Genomic DNA, 26,194 nt, shown 5'->3' on the forward strand with positions numbered 1-26,194 from the left:
GGCATTGGTAAATATCAGGAAAATCCTACTTGGACAGATTAACTTTATTTGGGGTTAATCAGAGTCTCTTTTATTGATGGCAGGTGTGTTCCCAAGAAGAATGAATCCTGTAATTAAATCAAAAGGTGCTTCAACAAAGTATTCGTTTAAGGGTGTGCGCACTTGCGCAACCAGCTTATTGTATGTTTTTTATATTTTTTCCCCTAATAAATTTGTTTGTTTTTCAATTGAATTGTACAGATTATACGTCACATTAAAGGTGGGAAAAGTTTTGAAATGTTTTGTTGTGGTCTTTTTTTGTATTACAAAAACCTGGGATTTTAACAGGGGTGTGTACACTTTTTATATCCACTGCATATACACAGACATTTTTCTATGTAGTTATACATTGATATGTAAATGGTTATAGTTCACTTTTTCTTTTTACTTTATTGAGTATGCATTCATCTGTTAAGTTTAATATGTCTGTTTTTTTTTTTGTCAAATGCAGAGGTGCTGTATGCAGGACAAGAAAGCACTTGTTGCTTTTATGTTGATATAATAGACACAAGTAGTACAAGCAATACTATAATTCATTCTGTAGGACTTAAAGGAAGCCATTTATGCACACTGTTGCTGGAAAAGAGATGTGCTTATTCAAAGTACCTAATTGAGGATTAAATGAAATACAAGGGAGTAAAATGTTACATTCTTACATTTATTATGTTTTTGTAATATCCGATCTAAAAATTTTTTAGAGATGTGATGCATTCTGTTATTTTATATGTTGAGACTGTTTTGCTTAGTGCATGCAGATATTCATGCCTTTGCAGTACCACCTGTTTGACATTCCTGCTATTTATTCATTGTATATGTATCGCAGTATCAAATTTTCTTAAGATGTTTTAGAAGGCCATCTTAGTAATATTTGCAAGCAATTTTAGTTATTTTCAGTTTGACTACTAGAAGTTGATACAATTGTTAATATTCTTCAGAACAGTTTAAAACCAAAACCTAGGTATCCGTTCCCTTCAGAGAGGTTCATGAGAGAGTTGTTTGAATCCCAAGTATATTATGTTGCTGTTGCAGCAGCAGAACTACAAAAATGCCATTTATTTCTTTTATTTATTTAGTGCTGAGGAAGGATGTTCGGTATATTGGGAAAAGTATGCTAAGGATGAAGCTGCCAGGTAGGAGAGAAAGAGGAAGGCCTCGGATAAGGTTTATGGATGTGGTTAGAGAGGACATGCAGGTGGTTGGCGTGACAGAGCAAGATGCAGAGGACAGGAAGAAATGGAAACCGGTGATCCGCTGTGGTGACCCTTAATCTGGAAAAGCCAAAAGATGACGATTTTCAGTAACTGCAGTCGTGTTCTGTGTGCTGAAGATTAATTAATTAATTGAAGCAAAAACATATACAATCCTGGAAGGTTGCCATTCAAAATAGCAGCTTTCCCAGGGTCATGATACCTCAAGCCCCCATACCAAACTAACATTAACGTAATCTCTCTTCTCAGAGTTTCATGTTGATTAAAACAACCAGGCAACCTTTGAGTTGAGCAGTGCTGAGCTGGATTTTGAAAAACAGCGAAAATAGCATATTTGGCACCATTCAACAGTGCTCTGCAGCTGCTTATATATTGCTTGAGGGTAGTTTTCATTCCCCATTCACATTGTCACAGTTTTAAAGTGGTACAGATGTTGTTCCTCAGACATCATAGATGTTTATGAAGGACATATTAATAGTAGATTTAGTTGTTGGGCTAATCGCTGGAGGAAGAAAGGTCCAATCTCTTTTTTTTACCCCTCCTTTCTGATTAAGCTTCAGCTTGCCTCTGAGTCATCACTTTGCTTAGGAGGAGACCATGATATTTGTGTGATGTAGAATACCCCTTGCTTTTGCTTGGCAGCCCTTTTTGGACTACTAGAATTGAACAGTTGCTGTACTGCTAATCTGTATTTTTTAAGGACATCTATATTACTGTTTGTTACCAGTAGCATCTGTTGCCCTTTTGTGCATCACCTACGTAATTACTGTTATTTGTTTTCTATTTTTGACCATCTCCTGTATCATCCTCATTTAAACTCTGTCTGGTCTAGCTTACTGTTTAGTAAAGTAACATTATCTGTTTTTATTCCTACCAGAAGGTGAACCTCATTTACTTATAAATTTTATATATATAATGTCACTGACCCCTCTCCTTAAAAGGCAAATTCATATGTCGTCCTATATCACTGTTGCAGTTTTCTTCCACTTGGGTATCTCCTGCCAAGAATAGCCCAATGTCTGGGCAGTATACCAAAGCCTTTAGATCTTATATGTGCTGTACATCATACATATGCTCCCCATAGGGTATAAAGGTGACATATGGACACATTTACCTAGATGATCTTTGAAAACAGTCTGAACACCCTCATCACTTGTCTGTCTGAATGCCCTTTTGCTGTGCTTAATACCTCATCATCATATAAGGGTCCCATTGTGGTCTTTTTTTCTTCTTTTGGTCTTGTTCGCTTTTAGTTACCTGTAGTTCATGTCATCTAAAAAGGAAAATGTCAGTGTGGGAGGCAGATTCCTATAAGGAACATCACACATTTTGGATGCTTCCAGCAACCATGCATCCTGTAGCATTGTAAGGCATTTGTGCCCAAGACTCTTAGAAGTCAGTTGTCTTCCCTGGCCATCTATCTTAAGAACCAGGGGCTTAAACTGTTAGTCCAGGGTAGTGTGGCAGAATCTACTAACCCCAAGGTACAATTAAGTAAAAAGGTGTTCAAGAAATCTTAGCCGGATTCTTTAGCTGTCCAGCCTCAACCTTACATTTCTCTAGAAGTGGGTGATAGCTCTGTAGGCTGTCTATTGTCTGTTGGGCTCCTTTGCTACAGCCCTGTTGGAGGTCAGCATGGATCCTTCTTTTACATGTCCTCTGAGGCTTTGCAGGTGTGTGCTCTGGACATCAAGGGGGAACTGCAGTGGATTTTTTCCGAGAGTCCTAGAGGGATTCTGCAGATTTGGGTCAGGGAAGAGCTTCCAGGTACTCTTATTGAATGCTGTCTGGCTTCAGAATCTCCAGTGTTTGTTAGGGCTGATGTACCTACCAAGGAAAAAGCAGAAGCCTGTGTTTTTCTGTACATCCTAAGGATCTGCAAAGGGAATGGCAGGAGTTTACTCAGAGCCAGTTCAGTGCCTTAATGGCCCCGAAGCCCCCCCCCCCCCCAGGGGTTTCTGTGTGTTTTCCATTTTGGACTTCAACACTTTCCAGACAGATTATGGAACACAATTCCTCAGATGAGGATTCAGAGTCTGATGAAGGGCCTTTGTTTTACTCTTCCCAGATGCTGTCATGTTTGGCTTATGGTTCTGTAGGTAGAATGATGGCATACTTTAAGTGGGACTCTTCTCAAGTGCCTGATATCCAGAAAAGCTGGTATGATCTGCTTCAGGTGGAGACTCTGCAACCTTCTGCAGTACCTCCTGTATTGGCTGCTTTGTTAAACACCTTTATAGCTGCTTCTAAGTCTCCTGATTCCCAGCTTCCTGCTCCAAAGAAACTTGTAAGTTCTATAAGGTTCATAAGGATTTTCAGTTCTTTTTAAGTGTCCTTCTTCTGAGCCTGCTGTGGTGTCAGTCTCCTCTGACAATCTTTCTAAGCTTTTGCGCTCTTCCAAGCTTTTGTCTTCAGATAAATATATCCTATACAGGATATGTAAGGATAGGGCAATGCAGAGAATTGGCAAGAAGGTTTATACTGCTTATACTCTGGCCTTTCGGGTCATCAGTTACCAGACCCCACATGATCAGATATGCCCTGGCCTTGATTGCCATGGTTTGTCAGGTTAATTCTGACCTCCTTATTCCGAAGGTAAGTCTTCTCCTGTATCTATTTTGGGTTCTACCTCTCAAGTGACTTGCCACTCTGTCAAGTGCAGCTGTGATGCGGCTGATGCCTCTTCTAGAGCTGCTACCCTTGGGTCTGTCATGAGGTCTTATTCTTGGCTTTGTCTACAGTCTTTCCCTGAGGGCATTAAGACCAGTTGCTGGATGCTCCTTTGGATAATAAAAATCACTTTGGGACTGCTGCTGCTGTTTGTCTCTTCTAGAAAAAGGTAAAGCTCTGCAGGACCTTAAACATGTTTTTATCTCTCCTATCCCTAAGTTCGAGGAATTATTGTAATAGGTCTGCTTTTGTTTGCAGGCAACCTCATTATGCCACTAAAGGCAGGAAGGGTAGTAAGTGAGCTCCTCCTGCCAAGTCATCTCAGGGTCCTGTGACCCACAAGCCTCCTTTATCTGACAAGCCTGCTTCTCTTTGCCATCTTGCCCCCCCCCCCACACCATTTGGTCAGGTTTCCTTGTCCGTCTGGCTCTCCATCTGTCTTCCAAACTGGCATCTCATCATCTCTGATTCTTGGTTTCTGTTTATCGTTTGTCAGAGGTTACTTCATTGGGTGGAAGTGCCTCCCTCCTTTTTCAGGGATTCCCCAACCTCTTTTGGAACAACTTCAGTAATGTCCTTGGGTCCCTAGTGGACCAGTAAACTATTCAGCCAGTTTTTTCTTCCCAAGTAAGAAGGGGATTTTATTTCAGGATATTCCTGATTCCTCAAAAGGAGAGCACCTGGAGACCTATTCTGGATCTCTTTCCTCAATGCCTTTCTCAAGGTTTCTTCTTTTTGGATGTTTACTCATCAAACCCTATTTCCTCTTTTACTACCCCAGGCTTTTCTGTTGTCCTTGGATCTGAAGGATGCTTACCTTTGTTTTCCTATTCACCTTCTTTTCAAGACAATTTTACATTTCTTTGTTTCTTCCTCTAATTTTCAGCTCTCTGCTTTGCCCTTTGACTCTCTACTGCCTCAAGGGGATTCAGAAAATGTCTAGCTCCTGTGACTGCCTTTTGCGGGCTCCAAGGCATTCATATTGTTATTTATCTAGATGACCTATTGCTTCAGGTGCCTTCTCCCAATTGCCTGTTTCAGGATCTGTTGTTTACCACATCTCTCCTTCAAAGTCTGGGGTTCATTATCAACTTCCAACACTCTGGTCTGACTCCCTGTGAGGATCTTGTTTATCTAGGTTGCAGGATTCATACAGTGCCTATGTTCGCCTTTCCTCCACCTCTAAATGTATTTGCCTTGACAGCTTTCTTTCAGTGTTTTCTTCCTTTGCTTCTTATTCCAACCAGAGAGTTTCTTTGAACACTGGGATTCATGGGTTCTTCTGTTCCAATTCTCCCTCTTGCCAGACTGTGCATGAAGATGCTTCAGTGGTACCACAAGTCACTTTGCCTTTAGCCATTGCCTTCCTCTGGATTCCAGAGTGCCTCTCCTTCCTTGTTTAAGGCAAGAATTTAAGTGGTGGATTCAGCAACGTACATTCAACACAGGGCTGCCTTTTCAATGGCTGGTCCTTTCTCAAGAACTTTTCACTGATGCTTCAGACATGAGGTGGGGGGTTTCCTGTGGTCACCTGAAAGTTTAAGGTCTCTGGCCCACCTACCAGAAGTCAGATCATATCAACAAAGAGATGAGAGCTCTGATTCTGGCCCTTCCATCTTTTCGCCACATACTCTCTCCAGGCCCTCTGAATGTTTAGGCAGACAACACCACAGTGATGTGGTATGTCAGCAAGCAGGGAGCCACAAAGTCTTACCTTCTCTGCAGGGTGTCCCTTCAGACCTGGTATCTGGATCTCAGTTATCAGTTAACTCTTCAGGCAGTGTATATTCTTTTAGAGCACAACCTAGTGGCAGACTGAGCAGGTCCAAAACACAAGCTCACAGATGGATGCTTCACAGAGATGTGTTCCTGGACATAGTCCATCAGTTGAGTATTCTTCAGGTAAATCTTTTTATCTCCTTTCTGAACAGGCAGCTCTCTATTTTCTGTTAGAGTGCTATGCCATCTGGCATAGAAAACAGATGCCCTTTCTTTCCTTGGAAGGGTATGTTTCTTTCTCTTCTCTTCCCCTACTTCCAAGAGTCCTGCAGAAGATTCAGCTGGACTCACCAAAAATCTTGCTAGTGACTCCCTTTCCGCCAAAGCGCAATACTGGTTCTTCCTCTTAATGCCTCTTTGCCTAGCGCAATCATCAGAAGTTACCTCAACAGTTCGACCTCCTCACACTGGATAAGGAGTCACTCATTCATTCTCTCTTGCCTACTCCTCAGCTGGCACTGTGGTGATAGGGTTTTGATCTCTTTCAGACTCTCTTTTTTCTTTAGATGTGCTCAGGGTTTTCCAGGAGGCAAGAAAACCTGCAACCAGAAAGTATTATATGTCTATATGGAAGAGATGTTTGGTCTGGTGCCATGCTCATAACAGGACCTTTTTCAGTGGAAGGCCCCTCTGGTTCTCTCGTATTTACATGACATGCTGCACGCTGACTTGGCCTGTTCTTCTGTAAAGGACCATTTGTCAGCTATTTATGCCTGTCTGCCCTTGAATACTCATTTGGCTTCTTGCTTTGAGATCAAACGGTTTCCTAAAGGCATTTTGTATCTCAAGTCCCCAAGAAAGTGTATTCCTTCTACTTGGGACCTTAATTCTGTTTTAAAAAAAAAAAATTGAACCTGGCTCCCTTTGAGCCTGCAGGTACAGCATCTCTGCAACATTGTACCTGGAAGACCATCTTATTGCTAGCTGTTATTTCTGCTTGAAGGGTTTCTGAGTTTCAAGCCCTTATGGCCATCACTTCTTTTTTGTTTTTTCATAGAAAAAGTGTGTTCCTTTGTACTAATCCTTCTTTTATTCCCAAGGTTGTTAATAAGTGCCGTTGAATCCGACAGTACAACTGGCTTCATTTTTTTCCCTTTTTCTTCAGTTTGCTAGTGAGAGGGTCCTTCATACCTTGGATTTGCAGACAGCTCGGGTATTATTTTGATAAAACTAAGACCATTTATAAGACTGAAGAGCTTTTTGTTTCCTTTCATCACAGAACATTGGGTTTGACTGTTTCTAAGAAAACCAGCTTCTCCAAGATATCTAAGGTCATTTTCTGTTCATGGTGTCTACTTCCGCCAGAATTCACTCCACTAGGGCTGTTGCCATTTCTGGTGCTTTATTCAAGGGTTTGGACAGCAGTTCTTTCCTTGAAGCTACTACTTGGTGCGTACCTTTAATAAGCATTATAAACTGGATATGGTTTCTAGGGTCAGAACAGATTTTACTACAGCTATTCTGCATGGGTTTCTTGAGGGCTCTTCCAGCCTTCCCCTCCCAATCCTTTTCTCGAGATGTTGTACTCTCCCTAAGGTGAGGAATACTGCAGCAGTGATATAGAAGGACGTTGCACAGTTGTGTGAAATCTTCCCATCATAGTAACTGCTGTTCTCTTCACTTTTGCAGTATTCAGTAACCCCCCCTCCACCCCTTTGTTTTGGTTTCCCCTCCTGGCTGATGTATTGCACATGCAAGATAATAAAGACTTTGGTATACAGGCTAGATGCTGGGTTCTCTTTGGCAGGAGATATGTAAGGTGAAGAATACTGCAGCAGTGAAGAAAAGGACTTCTACTGTTATGGTAACATTTTACACAACTGCACTTTTATTTATTTATTTATTTAAATTTGTTGACCGGGAGTGTCCGACTGGACGTGGGTCCATTTTCAGCGGAGGCCCGGGGAGAAAAGCTTCACAGTAAAATAAACAGACAGTAGTTACATTGGATTACATAGCGATTAACAATTTAACATAGAAATTACTTACAACATATTTACAGATGAAGAAGATAGTACATCAGTAGACAACTAGAATCTTTATCTGTGAAGTACATAACAGGCATTAACAAATGTAACAATGAGAAGTTCCTGCTGTATAATAAGTACTAGGCTTATGAGCATCTGAGCTTGCTATCATCAAGGTAGTTAGTGGAGGTGAAAGAAAGGTAGTAGTTGGATGGGGTGGATGATATTAGAGTGGGAGTTGCAAGGGCATAGCCAGCATGTTTTAGGTGCTTTTAATAAAGTTTTGAAGTTGGTGCATGATGGTATGGAGGTAATTGTGCGTGGGAGTGAGTTCCATAATTTGGCTATGGTGCAAGAGAATAGTGCTTCACCAGCAGAGTTATTGGCTTTAGTGATCTGCAAGTGATTTTTTTTGCTGGATCTTAGTGGTCTGGTGGTGCGATAGGGTTGGAGTAGATTCTGGAGGGATGGGACATTTAGTGGAATGTTTACTAGTTTGTGAGTTGATACCACTGAGAGTTCAAGCTAGCCCAGTTCAGCAAGAGAGAGACAGTGGTGACTACAGTAGGATGCTCCTGTGGCGAATTTGGCGATTTTGTTGTAGCAGGTCTCTAGCTTGTTTAGATCACATTGCCTTAGGTTGGTATATACTGGAGAGGCATAAAGTAGGGTGGAGATAAGGTGGGAATTTGCTATTGAAATCTTTGCTGCTTTGGTGAGAAATTGTTTATTTCTGTATAATGCTCCTAGTTTTTTGTGGACTTTTTTTATGGTCATGGATATGTGAATATCAAATTTTAGTTTGTCTATTTCCACTCCTAGCAATTTGGTGTGTTCAGTTGGGTATATAGTGGTGGTGTCTTTTGCTGTGATAAAGTGAGAGTTGTTTTGAGTATGTTTGGTGGGTTGGAAGATGAATAGTTTAGTTTTGTTTGGGTTGAGTATTAATTGGGCATCGGATAACCATATTTCAACAGAGGAAAAGGCTTCCTGTGTGACTTTTTGCAGTTTGGGTAGGGACTGGGCTGAGCAGATGATGGCTGAGTCATCTTGCCATGTTTGGTGGCAGAGGCTAGATTATTGGTGTAAACAGAGAAAAGTAGGGGTCCAAGGATGGATCCTTGGGGAACCCCTATGGAGACAGGTAGTTGGGGAGATGTGTCATTCTGCCATACAACGGATTGTTGACGGTCAGACAGGTAACTGATTGTGAGAAGGATAGGTTATTTAGGACAGAGATAAGTTGTTTGTGTGGGACCATGTCAAATGCTTTAGATAGGTCTAGGAAGTAGCAGAGGAGAGATAGCCATTGTTTTTATGCTGAAGGATAGTGTTAGTAAAGGAGAGTAAGGCAGTGGTGGTGCTATGGTTTGGTCGGAAACCATGCTGAGTACTGGAAAGGAGGTTGTTAGTAAGGAGGTAGTCTGAGACCTGAGAGTGTATGCATCTCTCTAGTATTTTGGAGAGTGGAGAGAGAATAGCTATGGGGCGGTAATTGGATAGTTCTGCAGAGGGTCCGCCTTTGTGGAGGGGAATTATATGCGAGACTCTCCACAATTTCTGACAGAGATCGGTTAATCAAGATGGATTAGAATATTAATTTCGATCCTAGAAAGGAAAGGTCATACTGGTGCCAAGTTCATTCTTCATTCATTGCACTTTCTCTGCAAAACAAGGCTTCTCCCGTACTATTTATTTTTCTCCAGCTTAGACCAGGGCATTCGTTTCTTATCACTTTTCAATGTGGATTACATCCGCATTAGTGTTTCCTGCCCTTTTTCTAAAAAACTAAAACTAAAAAAATAAATAAATGTTCTCAATTAATTTGGCTTTATTTTTTATTAATTAGGGAGACACTTGATTTAAAATATTCTGGAACTTGCTTAAAAACTTGTTAGTCGATTGTGCCATTTTTGATGTGAAGAAGTTGTGCTTTGACTCTGTATTTTAAGTGCTTCACACCTTACCAGCCATACTATACCTGCCTCAGTAGAGTCACTTGAGGGGGTGGGGGTAGTAAACCTGTTTCTGCCTTCATGACACTCAGGTGGAAGGTGTACTAAAGCTTACCATTTCCAAAATGATGAGGTTGTACTTCTGCAACTCCCAGCCTATCCTGCTTGAGAACAAGAGAAAATTGAAGGTCTAGTAAACCACGGACTTTATGCTGTCTACATTGGGTTTGATGATCGCTAGTTATTGGGGAATTTTTTTTTATTCTCAGTATGCATTGTACATTATTAGCAAAACTCAGTGGTTTATTTTAAGTGGCAGACTGCTTTATGTTTTCTTTCTGAGTTATTTTGCTCGATAAATTAAATGCCTTGGAGAACATATTTGAGACTACTGCAAATGTCTGATACCTCTTTTACTTAGTGCTAGCAATTGTTTTGCAGCTTCTGATACTTGAACAACCAACTGTATATTTTCATGTCCTGCAGTAAATCAGTTTATCACAAGTTTTATTTACAGAGTAATCCATCACTGACTGCACCTCGTAGCACTGTATAGAGAGAGAACCTGCCCAGTTTATCAGGCACTATTAACAGGCAGCAGTCTTCCTTTCATTAGGGAATGGCAATGATAAAATTACTATGTAGTCTAACAAGCATCTTCACATGCAAGGCGTATCAGGCATCGTCTTCATTCATAAACTGCACACACTAACATGCATCTTCACGTGAGGTGTATCACACATAACATGCATCTTCACGTGAGGTGTATCACACATCGTCTTCATTCATAAACTGCACACACTAACATGCATCTTCACATGCAAGGTGCATCACACATCGTCTTCATTCATAAACTGCACACACTAACATGCATCTTCACATGCGAGGTGTATCACACATCTTCATTCATAAACTGCACACACTAACATGCGTCTTTGCATGCGAGGTGTATCAAGTATAGTCTTCATTCATAAACTGCACACACTAACATGCATCTTCGCATGCGAGGTGCATCAGACATCGTCTTCATTCATAAACTGCACACACTAACATGCATCTTCGCATGGGAGGTGTTTCAAACATTATCTTCTTTCATAAACTGCACACACTAACATGCATCTTCACATGCAAGGTGTTTCAAACATTATCTTCATTCATAAACTGCACACACTTTGCAACACAGTGTTAAGCAATTTTTTGTGGCAAAAAAGCTGAAAAACACTGAGCCATCTGTTCAGCTTCTTGGTTACAAAAATGTAGCATCAACAAAATATGCAGAAAAAAGATAAATCATTTTTAAAAGGATTAAGAGGAATTGGAATTTGTAGGTCGGGGGTGGGGCATTTATCCAAGACTGATTCCCTGCCTTACACACACTGCTTGTCATGATATTTCGTGGCTGCCCTGTCATCCTGATTAGGATAGGTCAAGTATCTGGGAATGAATAAATGAAATCCATATTTTAAATAACTGCTATTACTTCTGCAATTTCATTTCATTAAAACTTTATTGCACCATTTCAATAATGGTAAATTTGTGGAATTTGCATATGTTAACCATAATATATTCTCATTTTTTTTCAGAATTATGTTAAAGATCAGACACCAACTGAGCTGAGATCAGACAGTGAAAAAAACGTCAGAAAAAAGTAAGGGTATAACATGAAGTAGTTAATACAAGTGCATCAACATTGTTTTGAGGCCTTCATTTCCTCAGATTTTGTGGGAGTTTTTTATTTCATTCTGATACTTTGACTCCTAAAGAATTAAATCTAGGTTTTCATGCATGTGCTGCATGCCATGGTTCCCTCATGCTCTGTTTGAATAAATTGCAGCAAATGTCCTAGTGGTTTAATAGTTTACTCTGTTGTGTCCCATATGGCTGTATTGGCTGGGATGCATAAATATTCCAATAGGCACATGACTGCACAACTCCACATAGATTGGCTTCTAGTTCTATACCTTTTCAGGTACACATATTCAAGGCTTTCCATCCCAACAAGCACTGCACAAACATTTCATATGCATCTCTCTCCCCTGTCCATGTGTATCTCTCAGCACCCATGTGATGACATGATACCTGATCCAATTCTTGTCCCATCTTTTGTACTGTATTTACATTTTAACCCCTCACTGTATTCCTCATATGGTGTCCTATAATTAATGTCTTTAATAAAGCCCCTCTATCCAGTATTGTAGGTAAGACCTTGACACAGTAACATTTAACAAAGCCTCAGTTTAATGTTACAGGCTAGTCCCATCACACTGATAATTAATAAAACTTTCCCCAATCTATTCCAGTCTTGTCACTGCTGCAGTAATATCTAATAAAGTTGCCACATCATTACATCGTCTTTTTGAAAAAATGCCTTCATAACACAATAAAATAAAAAAGCAGTTTAGATCTTTTTTCTTGAAACATCTTCCAATTTTAGTGAATCCATTTAGCTTGAAGCACAATCTCCCATAAATGTCACTGATGTAAAACATCCAGCTGCAGATATTTCTTGATCTAGATTTAAAAAATGATAATGTGTGACCCAATTCATATTCATATTTGTATCTTTTCCCCAAACCCGTATAGCACATATTTACTACATTACATGTAATTTTTTAGGACTTGGAATACATCAGTCCATAGAAGAATATAATGCCACACCAGACATATCCACAGAATATGCAGGGACAAGTATTAAACTGTATTATGCCAGTGTTATGGTCACTCTTCCCAGGGTTTGCACACACATTCTGGATAATACCATTTTGTGATGAGCCCTTTCTCTGTATCTTGCATACCTCTGAGTAAGAGTTAAAGCAGAATCTGCATTCTTCAGTGCTTGTAATTGACTATGTACTAGGGTTTGTTGGCTTTCATCTGGAAAAATGGATCTGATATAGGTTCATAGGTAGGTACTGGGCTATCTGCCCGAAGGCATATATTAGCCCAGCCACGTTGTGTGGTATTCACCGCTCCCTTGGTTAGTTCCCTAGGCCCTTGATCTAGCAGCTAGTACCCTTGGCCCCTATCTGGTAGAGCTGTTGGTATGATCCCTGGTGTGAACTTTCTGTTACCCATCCACTCGTCAAGGTTCCTCTTGAAGAGTGATAGTGAGGGGCTCTGTCTTATGTAAATCGGGACCTTGTTCCATAGCAAGGGAAGTCTTTGCGAAGGGAATATATCCCTCCAGCACGTTCTATTCATTGTTGTGCTGAGGTTTATATCCCTAGAGCGTGTAGCTCGAGTAGATTTGGTTTTGCTAAGATGGAGCATGTTCAACAGTTCTGGGTTGGACATGGCTCTGTATGTTATACAGAGATCGCCTCTGAGAAGGCGGTATGCAACAAAGAAAAGCCTTAGTTTTTTCAATTGTGCTGCAGAGGGCAACTGTTTGAGGCCAGTAATCCTCTTAGTGAGGTACCTCTGTGGTCTCTCCAGCTGCTGGAGATGCCTGGCCAGGTACATTCCAATTGGTGCATTGTACTCAATAATGGGTCTGATGAGGGAAGAGTAGAGGGGCACCACTACATCCTTAGATCTTGATGCTAACCCTTTCATGATCAGATGGGTCACATAGAAGGATTTTCTAACCACCTTGGCAACAACCTTGGTTATCAAAGGAAAGCTGACTATCTACTTGGGTCCCTAGATCCCTTATTACTTCTTCAGATTTCAGGGGGTTACCTCCAATGTGGTAGTTCGCGGGTACTCTGTTTTTTCCAAAGGGGATTACTATGCATTTTTTAGCATTTAGCTTGAGACCATGGCTTTGACACCATGCATCAGTCTCATTAAGGCCCTTTTGGGGGATATCCATGTTGGCCGGAGACTCTGTTATAGCACCCAGTTTGCAGTCATCCGCAGACTTGGTCAGACACAGCCCTTCAGTGCTTGTCTGTACTTCTGAGAAGTATATGCCAAACAGGAGGGGCCCCAGGACAGAGCCCTGAGGCACACCGCTCATTACTGGTCTGGATTCGGACATAGATCCCGCTACTCTTACTTTGTGGGATCTGTCTGAGAGCCTGTTTGTGATCCATCTTGTGACGTAAGGGTTTATGTCCAGGTTGGTAAGTTTATCAATAATACCCGAATGGGGAATGGTGTCAAATGCTTTAGCAAGGTCAAGGTAAGCCGTGTGTACCTCCCTTCCCTTATCTATAGCCTGAGTAACTGTCTCAAAGAAGTCCACCAGGTTCAGGAGGCATGATCTGCCCTTGACGAAGCTGAACTGTGTGGGGTCAAGTGTTTGGAGGTTCCCAATCTCCCCATTTATGAGTTCCATAATGATTCGCTTCATTGCCTTACAGATCAGACTGGTCAGGCTTATTGGTTGGTAGTTCCCAGGGTCGGTTGTGGGCCCACCCTTGTGCAGCGGAACCACTGTTGCTGTGCGCCATTCTATGGGCATATATCCTGTCCAGAGGCTGAGAACTGAACAGGGTATTCAGATGTGGGGTTAATTCATTTTGGAGCTTGCGTATGACACAGCCCGGGACACCATCTGGTCCCATGGAGGCAGTGTTTTTAGCTTTAGATAGAGCCTTATTAACCAACGTATCAGTAATAATTGGAGTTGCACAATCCCCCGGAATACTTAGGCCCTGCAGGTGGTGAGGGGAGGAGAAATTTGCACTGAACCTGTCAGCCAAGATGTTGGCAATGTCATTGGGTCAGTGTATTTTGTTCCGTTTTGTACTAGCTCAGAACAGACCTGAGTGTTGCCATTTAGGTTTTTGACATAACCATAGAAGGCCTTATGGTTATCCTTGGCAACTTTCTCTTCAAAATTGGCTTTAGTTGACTTGATGAGGGCCCTCAATTTTTTACTAATGCTGATCAGGGATGATTTTTCTACTTGAGATTTGGCCTTTTTTTTGTAGAAGTCTCCTCCTTTTATTGTATAGTTTGCTTATGGCCGGGGTCCACCAGACTGGTTTCTTCTTGCTTGAGGAAGAAGTCTTGGTTTTATTTGGGTTAGCACGGTCCATGCAATCCTGAAGATGTATATACAGTGCCTTGGTGTAGGATTCTGCATCCTGGATATCATTATCCTTCTGCAAGGGAATAGTGAAGCTTTCCACTTCTGACGCAAGTAGTTTGAAGTTTGCTTTGGAAAGGTTTTTTATGATGGTTTCTTTGACTGGGGGAGATGGAGGGGTGAGGATGTCCAGGGTTATCAGTTTGTGGTCTGATCTGACCAGAGAGGGAGTGATAACGGGTGTGGTACAGTGGACGCCCATATTTGTGATGACTAAATCCAATATGTTGTCCCCTCTAGTGGGGAAACATACCAGTTGTTCAAAGGCATTTTAATTTATAAATTCTATGAACCGCTGGGCATAGGAGTTAGAACTTTGGTAGTTCGCCCAGTCTATACCAGGGTAGTTGAAATCACCCAAAATTATGGTGTTGGGTAGGACCTTTATATTTTCCAGTGCCTCAAGGAATGCTGTGTGAGCATCTTGGGACATGGTGGCGATCTATAACAGGCTATGACTTGAAATGTGGTTTTGCCTGCTGATAGTTGCGCATGGATGATCTCTGGGGCATCATGCTGCACCACTAACTTGGAGATGTGGGTATCCTTGATGAATATGGATACACCTCCGCCCTTTGTACTGCGATCTGGTAACTGAGGCCGGAAGGTATGATATGAATTGTAACCTGGTAGTGCTGAGGTGCTCTCTGGAGCCTTGAACCAGGTTTCCGTCACTGCACAAACATTGATTTTCTCCATACTGAGGTGTGCCTCGAGTGTGTGCATTTTGAGGTTGACACTTCTGGCGTTGAGTAGCACTACCCTTAGTTTTTGGTTACCTGTGCTGGTTACGGTGGTTGGTTTGTCCTTTGTGCCTTGCCTAAAAAAGGCACTATGGGGACAGCAAGAACATTGGCCAGTATTCGAAAGCCTAGGCGTGACAGGTGCAAACCATCTCTGGCGAAACAGTAAGGCTTTTCTATCATGTCATCCCAGGCAGACAGACACTGGATCGCCTTAGAATGACACCAGAAGCTTAGCCAGTTGTTGAAATTGATCATTTTGTCTTTGTATTGTGATATCATTCTAGGTGAAGGTAGTATGCTACTCACGGTCAGGGTCATACCAGCTTGGGCTACATGATCAGTTTATGGATAGCAGAGATGCACAAGTAGCAAACTAGTTAGAACAGTGCAATAAATGACCCCAACACGTGTGTGCTAGGTCAGAGGCAGGTAAAATGCAATTTTAAGAAAAAAATATTTTAAATTAAGTGCAACACAAAAAATGCAATAAACAGGCTATAGGTATGTTCTAAATACTGTTTCTAACACAGATATCAACTTTTGCAAGCAAGAAAATGCCAATAAGTAGGCAGCAATGCAGTTTTTCTAAGAAATAAATCGGAAGAAAATACTTAAAATCTCAAAAGTGGCTCCTTTTCTTCTCTCAGTGTTTTCTCCTCTTGGTAGGCAGGCTTTGAAAGTTGTTCACCTTGTAAACTAGAAAATTCCCATCCATGATAAATGATGATGACTAGTATTATTGCTGTTTTGTAAATTAAAAATAAAACTGTTTAGTGCTTCATTGAGCAATTTTGCTCTGCAGAACATTTGAAACTGGTTGGTTGTATATAGACTAAGATAACAAAAGAAGGAAGCTACTGCACGACAGAGCAAAATCCCATAAAGGGAAGACATCTCTGATCAAAACTAGCAGAAAACTACGTTCTCTCATAAAAACATCCAAGGCCAACTTTGAGAGAAAAATCGCTAAGGACACTAAAGATAACCACAAAGCCTTCTTCAGCTATGTTAGAAACCTGGACGGAAACCCTCAGATATGCTCAGAGTTAGTTCACAACAACAAAAAATACACTGAACCCACAGATATTGCCAACATTCTGGCTGACAGGTTCAGTGCAAATTTCTCCCCTCCCTCACCCCCAAAAGAAGAAATACTTATCCCAGCTGAATGTAATCTCCCTTTCATCTCAGATGTCCAGGTGAAAGCCTGCCAGCAAAGCTAAAAACACAGCATCAATGGGACCTGACGGTATCCCGGGTTGCGTGCTACGTGAACTCCAAGAGGAGCTAAACCCGCACATAAAAATGCTATTTAACCTTAGCCTTACTACAGGATATGTACCTGAACACTGGCGTGCAGCAACAGTGGTCCCACTCCACAAAGGGGGTACCTCTACAGACCCTGGGAACTACCGCCCCATAAGCTTAACCTGCCTGGTCTGCAAAGCTATGGAAAGAATCATTATGGAACTCATAAACAGAGACATTGGGGACCTACAGACACTTGACCCCACCCAGTTCGGCTTTGTAAAGGGCAGATCCTGCCTTTTGAACCTGGTTGACTTTTTTGAACCAGTCACTAGAGCCATTGATGAGGGCAAAGCAGTCCATACAGCCTACCTGGACTTGGCTAAGGCCTTCAACACAATACCCCACTCAGGCATCATAGATAAGCTCAACAGCTTAAATGTAAACCCTTATGTCACTAGATGGGTTGCAAACTGGCTAAAGGACAGAACCCATAAAGTTAAAATCGCTGGAGCAATGTCAGACTCAAAGCCAGTCACAAGTGGTGTCCCAAAGGGATCTGTCCTGGGACCCCTCTTGTTCGGCATTTATTTCTCAGATGTTAAAGCAAACATGGGAGGGTTGTGGCTGACAAAGTTCGCAGATGACTGCAAACTAGGCACCATAGACGATACACCAGTGGACACATACATCCTACAAAAAGGCCTCACAGAAACGGACAACTGGTGACGGAGTCATGGCCTTAAACTAAATGTCAAAAAATGTATAGTCATCCCCTTTGGGAAAAACAAAGTACCCACAAATTATCACATAGACAGCAACCCACTGAATACGGAAAAAGTAATCAGAGACCTAGGGACCCAAGTCGACAGCGACCTCTCATTTAACACCCACGTTGCCAAAGTGGTTAGAAAAACATTCTACCTTGCACACCTTATTATGAAGGGATTCACATCCAGATCCAAGGATGTCATTGTACCCCTATACTCCTCCCTCATCAGACCCATGATTGAGTACAATGCCCCATTTGGTATGTACCTCACCCGGCATTTGCAACAGCTGGAGAGACCACAAAAGTACCTCACCAAGAGGATCAAGGGTCTCCAACATATGTCTTATTCTGCCAGACTAAAGAAACTCCAGCTCTATTCAGTAGCATACCGCCTGCTCAGAGGTGATCTCTGCCTGACGTACAAGGCCATGTCCAATCAGGAACTGATGGACATGCTCCACCTCAAAAAATTCAAATCCATCAGAACCACGAGAGCTAAAGACTTAAACCTCGGCACAAGTATGAATAGGACATGCTGGAGGGATAGATTCATAACCCAGAGGCTTCCCATGCTCTGGAACAAGATCCCAGTTCATGTTAGGCAGAGCCCCTCACTGACTCTCTTCAAGAGAAATCTTGATGAGTGGATGGGAGATCGTAAGTTTACCCCAGGGGTCACATCTGTGTCACTACTAGACAGGGGCACAGTAAACTAATTCTATTATATAAGGGGACCTTCACTGTGTCACCACTAGACAGAGGCACAGTATTCTAAATCTATTCTGTGCATTTTGTACCATTTTATGGGGTGGCAAAAGCCACATCACTATGGCTAGGCTTACAAATGCCCCAGGGCAGATAGCCTAGTACTAAACTATGAAACTATGAAGATGCATGTTTTGGCTCAGAAAGTCTTTAACCAAATAGCATAATTACATAAAAATCTGGAGATAAACATGTTTGAAATGAGGTGGAAATTTGTGTTTGGCATCCTAACAAAAGGGAATTGTACCCTGGAGTAATTTGGAATTGTACCCTGGGGTACTTCATTCTTTTGTCATTATCCTTCAGTTGGATGACAATTTTTTTACCTCATGTCTGGATTTGATTGATTTGATCAGGGTCCAGTGTTCTTTATTTAGTTTATCAGGAGTATTTTGATATCTTAAAAGTTAGATTTATTTTTGCATGCAGTGATTTTTTTTTTCAGTATACTGTTGTAAGCCCAAGGACCTAAAGGTTGTGGATAACATTACCACACCTGCAGATGGCCGTTGTGCAAGAAAGCCGTTTTGACCTTTCATGCAGAAACAGGAAGCAGTGCACCTATCTTTTTCATGTTAGCACCCATACTTCCCAGCTGCCCCTGATTTTGCAGAATGTGCTTGGGTTTGCCTCATATGCTTTGCCCCTTCATAACAGTTGTGCATTTCTGGTAGATCCCTGAGGATTTCAGTAAGTCAGTAATGCCAAGTGTTCGAGTCGTATACTTTTTCTTTTGTAGAGACTTTGTTAATGAAATATTTATTGTTTTATTACCTGTGCAAGGAATGCATAGTGCAGTTTCTCATAAATATCCCTGATTTAGAGCCTATTACTACTCCCTTACCGCTTTGGGTTTTGCCAATAATTCTGAAGTTACCAACTAGAGACGGCACGGTGATAACACAATTGCAGTGTAGTTGCGGTGCTTTTTATGTTGGACAAACATCCCGACCCCTCAGAATTAGAATCTCTGAATCAAAAAAAGCAATCAAAAAAAAAAAGATACATAATGCCTTGTATAACCCATGTATGCAACAACTAGTAAATAATATTTTTTTTATTTTATATGATTTTTTTTTTAGGCAAAGGCCAATAAATCCCAGTGGCTTAAATGCCTTAATGCAAAAGAATGGATTAGATAGATTAGGTGCATTATTCCCCAATATTTATTTGTGACATGAATAAACATTGTGATAACCAATGGGATTGTATATATTCTTATATATTTTTTTTTTTGTTTTGTTTGTAGGTTTTTTGTACACTGCCAGCGTAAAACCTGCCAGTTGTTTAACAGTTATTGTTAGATTGTTTTTTTTATTTATAATTTATCAATTTTTTTCACTGTTTCTGCATTTTTTGTTTTTTTCAGTCAAGTTTTCTGTTTTGTACAGTTGCCTGTACGGTGAGGTGTTGCTTGTGTCTTACAATTGCAGTGTGCCACAGAGGTCTGTGGGTGTAATTATTTTTTATTGTACTGCTTTACAAAATTATAACTAAACCTACAGATCTCCATGGCACAATGCAGGCTTGTTATCACTCTGCCCTGTGAGAGATGACCTAAGACTACACAAGATAGCCATCTTGCTCCCGAAAGAAATTACTTTCTTTCACATCGGCTATCTGCAGCCAGTGTGCGCTAATGGTAATGTTGCAGGTGGCCTTTAAGTCCACAGGCTTACAACAGTATTTCCTATTTTCTGTTATTCTAGAGCCTGTTTATATTTAGATTCTGCCATAGGAGGTTTATTTCTGAATTTGGCACAGCATTTACTTCTGAGGGAATAGATGCATCTATGTAGCTATTGCATGTGCTTTGAATTTGGCAGTGACCTTTCCACGTAAGCAGTGGATTCATCAAGATGGAAATGGGTTTTTGAATTTAGACAGGTTAACATTCCTAGATGAATTATCTTTGTACAGTCTCTGAATACACAGGTATTGGAGGATGCTTCAGACTTCAGTCTTATGGTGAATGTGATTAACTTCCTCCCTGGTCAAATCAGATCAAAAGTCACAGCTTGTGGGGAACACAGTTGCATCACTGGTAAGGACCAAGTCCTGGATTTTATTGATCCCTGGCTGGGGTGCAGACTTAACTGTCCCAGGGAGTTTGTAATGAAGAATTCCAGAAATCCCTAGGTATGTATGTTTGAGGATGTACAAGTCTGCCAAATTATGCGGCAGGGGGTGGTAGCAACAATAACATCACCCATTTAATCAGGTAGACCCACTGGACACAATCCCTTTTCAGAAGTGACTCTTGAGCAATGTCTTAAATGACTTGCTCAGGGTCACATAAAAGGCAAATGAGGGTTGAGGGAATCAAACCCTGTACCACATGAATTACAGCTCACAGCCATAATACTCCATGCCAGCTGCCAGTTGAATTATTGTAGGACAATGGTGTTTGGACTTTGTACTAGTTAGGTGGGAAGTGTGTGGGCCAAGGAGGATATAGAAGAGGTCCTTTGGTTAGCTATGATATGATAAGTTAGGGTATTTTATTAATAGTAAGTTGGGTGTGGAGGAGTTCCAGATCATTAGCTTGTCCATTGAGTTTGGAGGTGAATTATTTATTTTTTTAAAGAATATGGAGACATTTCCACCTTTAATGCCTTTGTCTGATGTGGTAGGCCTAAACATATAATAGGCATTGAAACCCTGCACTGATGCACTGCTTTCACTAGTCTTGAAGCAGGTCTCCCTGATGATGCATGTTGTTATAACACATCTTATATAAACAGTTCATCTGTTAGGATAGGCTTGAACATGTATCCATTTTAAAGGAGGCCTTACATGTTACAGTTCATATTAGTTTTAGTAAATGCAGTTTTATTGAAAAAAGTACAGCTGAGCTTTGTTCTGTGAGTAACCTTCAAGCCAAACTCTGATAAACGCAGGCATGCAGAACACTCACATTCTCAAGAGAACATTTTTGTCAGAGTCACCTTACAGAGATAGAAACAGAGCTGGGAGACGTTCACAGATTAGCCACCTGGAATAATAACAAATCTTGTTTAGTTGGATAGTCACAAAGTCTGAGGCTCAAGGCTGAGAAAGGGATTTTGGCTACAGAAAAATATAAGATGTCAATCATCAAGACAGAAAATAATATATTGAAATACAGAATAGTGAGTTCATTTCAGTTCAGTGAGCACTGTCAGTGGAGAGCCAAGTTCTGACAGTTCTATTATATATGTCTTTATCTATGCTGCTAGTTTACATTACCCCCATTGTACTAATGGTGCACTTGCCAGCCGTGGTTAGCATTGTCGCCTCACAGCAAAAGGTTCTTCGGTTCAATTCCCAGCTGGGGTGCCTTTTGTGCGGAGTCTGCATGTCCCCCCTCTGTTCACTTAGGTTTCCTCCCATATTCCAAAGATATGCATCTGGAGTGTTTCTCCCCAGGCCTCTGCTGAAAATGAGCTCTATCACAGTCTGACTTTCCCAGTAAACAAATGTTAAAATACATAAATTCTGTGTTAATTATGATATTAAAAAATGCTGATTATTAGTTACAGAAACAATCTGAATCTACACATAGAGATCATCAAGCAAGCTATAGGGAACTAGAAACTCTTCGCACAATACTGACTAAAGTACAGTAATAACTGGGAGAGTAGGTTGTGTAGAGAAATGCAGGCTCTAAATGCAACTGCACAGTCAAGGCTTCTTTGGAGTGGCTTTGTACAGTATCACTAATTATATGCAGTGTACTCTAGAGCTTAAATTATCTCGACATAAAACAGCCACAGTTGAAAGGTTTAAAAATATTTAATAATAAATAATAAAAGCACCATCAATACTTCTTACTATACAGTGCTAGTCAAGAGTTTAGAGATCACAGGAAATGTGATTTAATAATAAATAATAAAAACACCATCAATACTTCTTACTACTTAGTGCTAGTCAAGAGTTTAGAGATCACAGGAAAATGCTTACAATAATACAGTAAAATAGTTCTGGCATCGATATAGAAAAACAATTAGTCTAATCTTCCTATTTCCTAGATATATCTAAGAGAGAAAACAGTTCTAAAATAAACTTGCATATAGAGCAAAATCAGAGTGCTGGTGATGTTGGATGGCATCAAGATAAATGCAAAATGCTCTTGAGTCTCTCTGTCCTTAAATTGATAACACAGTACCACTGATTCATTTCAGATTACATCATTTCTCCCTGGTTCCCAGGCTAACAGGAACTCTGCATTTACATTGCTTTGATCTTGCACCTGGTCAGGAAGCTACAGCAATAAGGCATTATACATGCAAATTCTAGCAATTAACTCTAGTCTCAAAACAAAAGCAAGAATTCCTTCATCCAGACTTCTCAGCTCCAGGTTTCGTGATCAAACAATTACACAATGCTTGACTTATCAGCTTTTCTACAGCAGAGTGCACGGTTGTTACATTTTTGCAGTTTGACATTTAACACCATTTTCTTCCATTTAAGAGAACAAGCTTGGGGCTTATATTAATATTTACAAATGACAGAATTATCTACAAAATTCTATCTGGCTAGGCTGGCAGTCTTCACAGTTCCTGAAATCATTTTGGACCTAACACCCTCTATCATTTGAAATTCTAATTCTGGGGGTTGTAAATGGAGTTACTCTCATGGGTGAATCAGATGTTCATCTTTACTGCTGAAATCTTTGGCTTTATGGGTAGTCTCCTGCCTGGTTAGCAACAAATGGCCTGTTTTAAAAGCTTTGTCTTCCTCCCACTACTTTGCTCTGGCTGCTGACTGGCAGCCAGAAAGAAGTGACTTCAGTACATTCTTGCTGCTTCACAGGAAGCAACTAAAGAGTTTGTCAGGAGCAGTACGCCACATACAACTTCATTTCTGGTAGATAGCTCCCCTTTGGGGAACACTTCCCCACACACAATTCATTGCTTTTTAGATTTGAGCATATTACTTTCTAATTTTTGACTAAAAGTTTTTTTCTTTAAGAAACCCAATATTTATTCAAGTAGTAGTAGTTTCCTGTCAGGGGCTGTCTTACTAGACATTACTTTTTTTCTTGAAGGGATTTCTTTTTTGTATTAAATGTATACTCTCTTGCAACTTTTAGATGTTGGTGTTTGTGTTTTACTTAAGGGGAGTGATCAAACTATGGACATCATTTGTAGTGCTTGTGTACTTTAACTTAGCCGAGTGTCTGTTTTCAATCGCAACAGTACAGGGAAAGTAACTACTGTTCAGTCAGGCATTTTGTGTTCTGCTTATATATGTGCCTTGGTTTTGGAGCTGTTTGGAAGTGCATGTTTGTATGTTTACACTTTGTGACAACTTACCTTCTGACCAACTGCTTATTAGAAGTTTGGCTTTTTCCTCAGTCACATAATGGATACTCACTTTGGTCCTGCTGGTTCTTCTTCCACTGTGTTAATATAAAAAAACTTGAACGTGAGCCCCTGCAGTTACCATGGCCTCATTCAGTGTCTCAACCTCTGGTAAGGATCCTGTATTGCCCATTCATCATTGCTCATATCATCAGTTGGCCTGTCCAAGTTCCTCCTCTTCTGCCATTTCAATCAGTAGGTCAGACATGTCTGACTTTCTCCAAGTCTTTTGGGTTTCTAATACCATGACAGGAATGAACCCCATTCCTAAGTCAAAGTACGATTAAAGTTCATGAAATTAGTATTGTTTCAGTCTTTGATATCAGCCAGAAGTGCTCTTCGCAGCACCCATAATGTGCCCAGTAATGACTTCTGCAATTTGTATGGAGTTGCATGTATTGGTAATGTATCTAAATATGATTGGAGATTCTTTTTTATAAGAACCATTACTCGTACTACTATTGGAACTGTTTGGGTAGCTTTCTTCCACATTGCTCTCATCTCTGCCTGCAAATCCTAACATTTTGAGACTTTGTGTATGCAAGGCACTGTAGTCACTGGATGTAGTGATTTCATGCTACTTTTGTCTTCTTTGCGTGGACCACTATATTTGGTTTTCTCGCATCTACCTTTTGAACTGTTGGTAATGTGTGATCCCATATGATGTAGACTTCATTTTCTATGATGCTTTGTGGCTCATGTTTCCAGTGTTGTTTAGCTACTTTAGTACCATAATGTTTGCACAATCCCCAGTGCAAGTCTTGACACATTATTATGCCTTTCAGTATACAGTCCTTCTGCCATTAGTATGTCACAACCAGCATCAAGATGTGACGGTTTCCAGTTATGTTTTATAAAACCTACATTTGACTGTTTCTCCCACATGCTCGATGGACTTTGTAAATCAATGTGCGCATAGCCCACTATCTTGGGCTGCCAATGTTAACCTTTCATCTTTTGGTTTTAATTTGCCTCTAATTAACCATTTCTGGATTCAGTCCTGATCAACATGAGGGTTCTTCTAGAAGCTTTCTAGACTTGCAACTATTTTTATGCATTTTCCATTTCTTGCCTTCTCATCTGATCCCTTCACCTTATATTCTTTCTTTTTTGGCACATTCAGTTGCTGCCTGATTTTATCTACTTCTAGTCTGATTTCCATTCCTGCTTGACACTGATGTGCTGCTGCTAGACTAAGCAGGGAAGTCATGTTAGATTTATTCTCCTCCTGTTTCAAAACACTCACTGCATTTGGGTCCTGTGAGGTCGGCAGATATGTATGCAGTCCCATGATTGCAAATCTATACATGTAATCACTTTCAAGGAGGCGTATACATCCTTCAGAATGGGGAATATATAATGTTGGTATACAGTAATTTTTTAATCATTTGATGAGCATGAAGCATCCTTCTTGTTTTCCTGTCTAATCTGCCCAATACCATTCGGGCGCCAGTCAGTCACTCCAAAACTGTAAGGACAGGAAGAGCAAATTGGTTTATAGCTTGAATTTTCTTCTGAGATGTCAACACTGTTTTCAGAATTAATTTGTCTTCTAAAATATTCATTACTAAGTTTTATTCACATTTGCTCATGTTTTATTGATGACCATCAATTCCAAAATATTTATGCACTTCCTCTTATAGTTCTTTTATATCACATGCTTGTCTCAAACTGATGTTTTCTTGGTGCTGCAGTTTTCCTGCTTTAAAGGTTGCTTTTGAACACTTATCAAGACTAAATGACATTCTTATGTCATCTGAAAAAGTTTTGACTACTTGCAATTGTGCTTTCAGTTCCTCATCTGATGAGCTATACAGTTTTAAGTCATCAACAAAGAGAAGATAAGTCTTTACATGTTGATTTCTGGGATCCAAATTATAGCCATGGCCTAATTTGTTAAATAGGCACCTTAATTGCTTAAGGGCAAGACAGAATAGCAGAGGTGACAGGGAGTAACCATGGAATATCCCCCTTTGATTTTTTATTCCCTGGATTAAAAATTTGTCCTTTATCATGGCTTAATTGCAGAGTGGTCTGCCACCATTTCATGGTCACTGTAATGCAACTGATCAGTATAGAGTGTATCTTATACATTTTTAAACACTCTTTTATCTATGAATGTGGGATACTGTCAAATGATTTTTTTGTCAAACCGTGTCATACTTAATTTCTTCACCTTTTTACAGTTCTCCACTATGACTTTATGTACCATCAAATGATCCATTGTTCCTTATGACTTTCTTTTATTGTCCTTTTGTTCTATTGCCATAATTGAGTTTTCTTCTAAGTGACTATAAACTCTGTCAGCATTCAGTGTATAGTTTATACTCTCCAGGTTTCTCCTGTTCATTTGCCATCTCATTCAGTGGGTCAGGCATGTCCTCTGTAGTTGTTCCAGTGTCTGATAAAGACATGCAAAAAGCATCTTCCTTTCTTAGTCTGGGAAAAGTTCTTTGAGATTCTTGTCAGGATAGCTGAATAGAGAGACGACTTGATTGGGATAAAGAGTAATCACATTCCATTGTCTTCTATGGATACTTTACCTAGGAAAAAGAAATCAAAGGTTAGACATTGTTCATCTAAAGATACACTTATGGTACATAAAGATGATATTCTTAACTTAGCCAGGAGTGCATTGCAAACATATGGTTATGGAATTCGA

The 26,194-nt window shown here is 40.4% G+C and overlaps 1 protein-coding gene across 1 annotated transcript in view; it reads left to right on the top strand.

Annotated features, from left to right (window-relative positions):
* Window positions 1–26,194, top strand: part of LOC122797014 (synaptonemal complex protein 2-like) — a 1,143,152-nt gene that overhangs the window by 357,536 nt on the left and 759,422 nt on the right. Inside the window, exon 9 of the mRNA XM_044065784.1 lies at window positions 11,202–11,266. Within this exon, the coding sequence (XP_043921719.1) occupies window positions 11,202–11,266 (65 nt within the window). The remainder of the gene's footprint in view (window positions 1–11,201; window positions 11,267–26,194) is intronic.

The sequence above is a fragment of the Protopterus annectens genome, chromosome 3.part0 (assembly GCF_019279795.1).
Source record: "Protopterus annectens isolate FY-2018-M chromosome 3.part0, PAN1.0, whole genome shotgun sequence".
Classification (NCBI taxonomy): Eukaryota; Metazoa; Chordata; order Ceratodontiformes; family Protopteridae; genus Protopterus; species Protopterus annectens.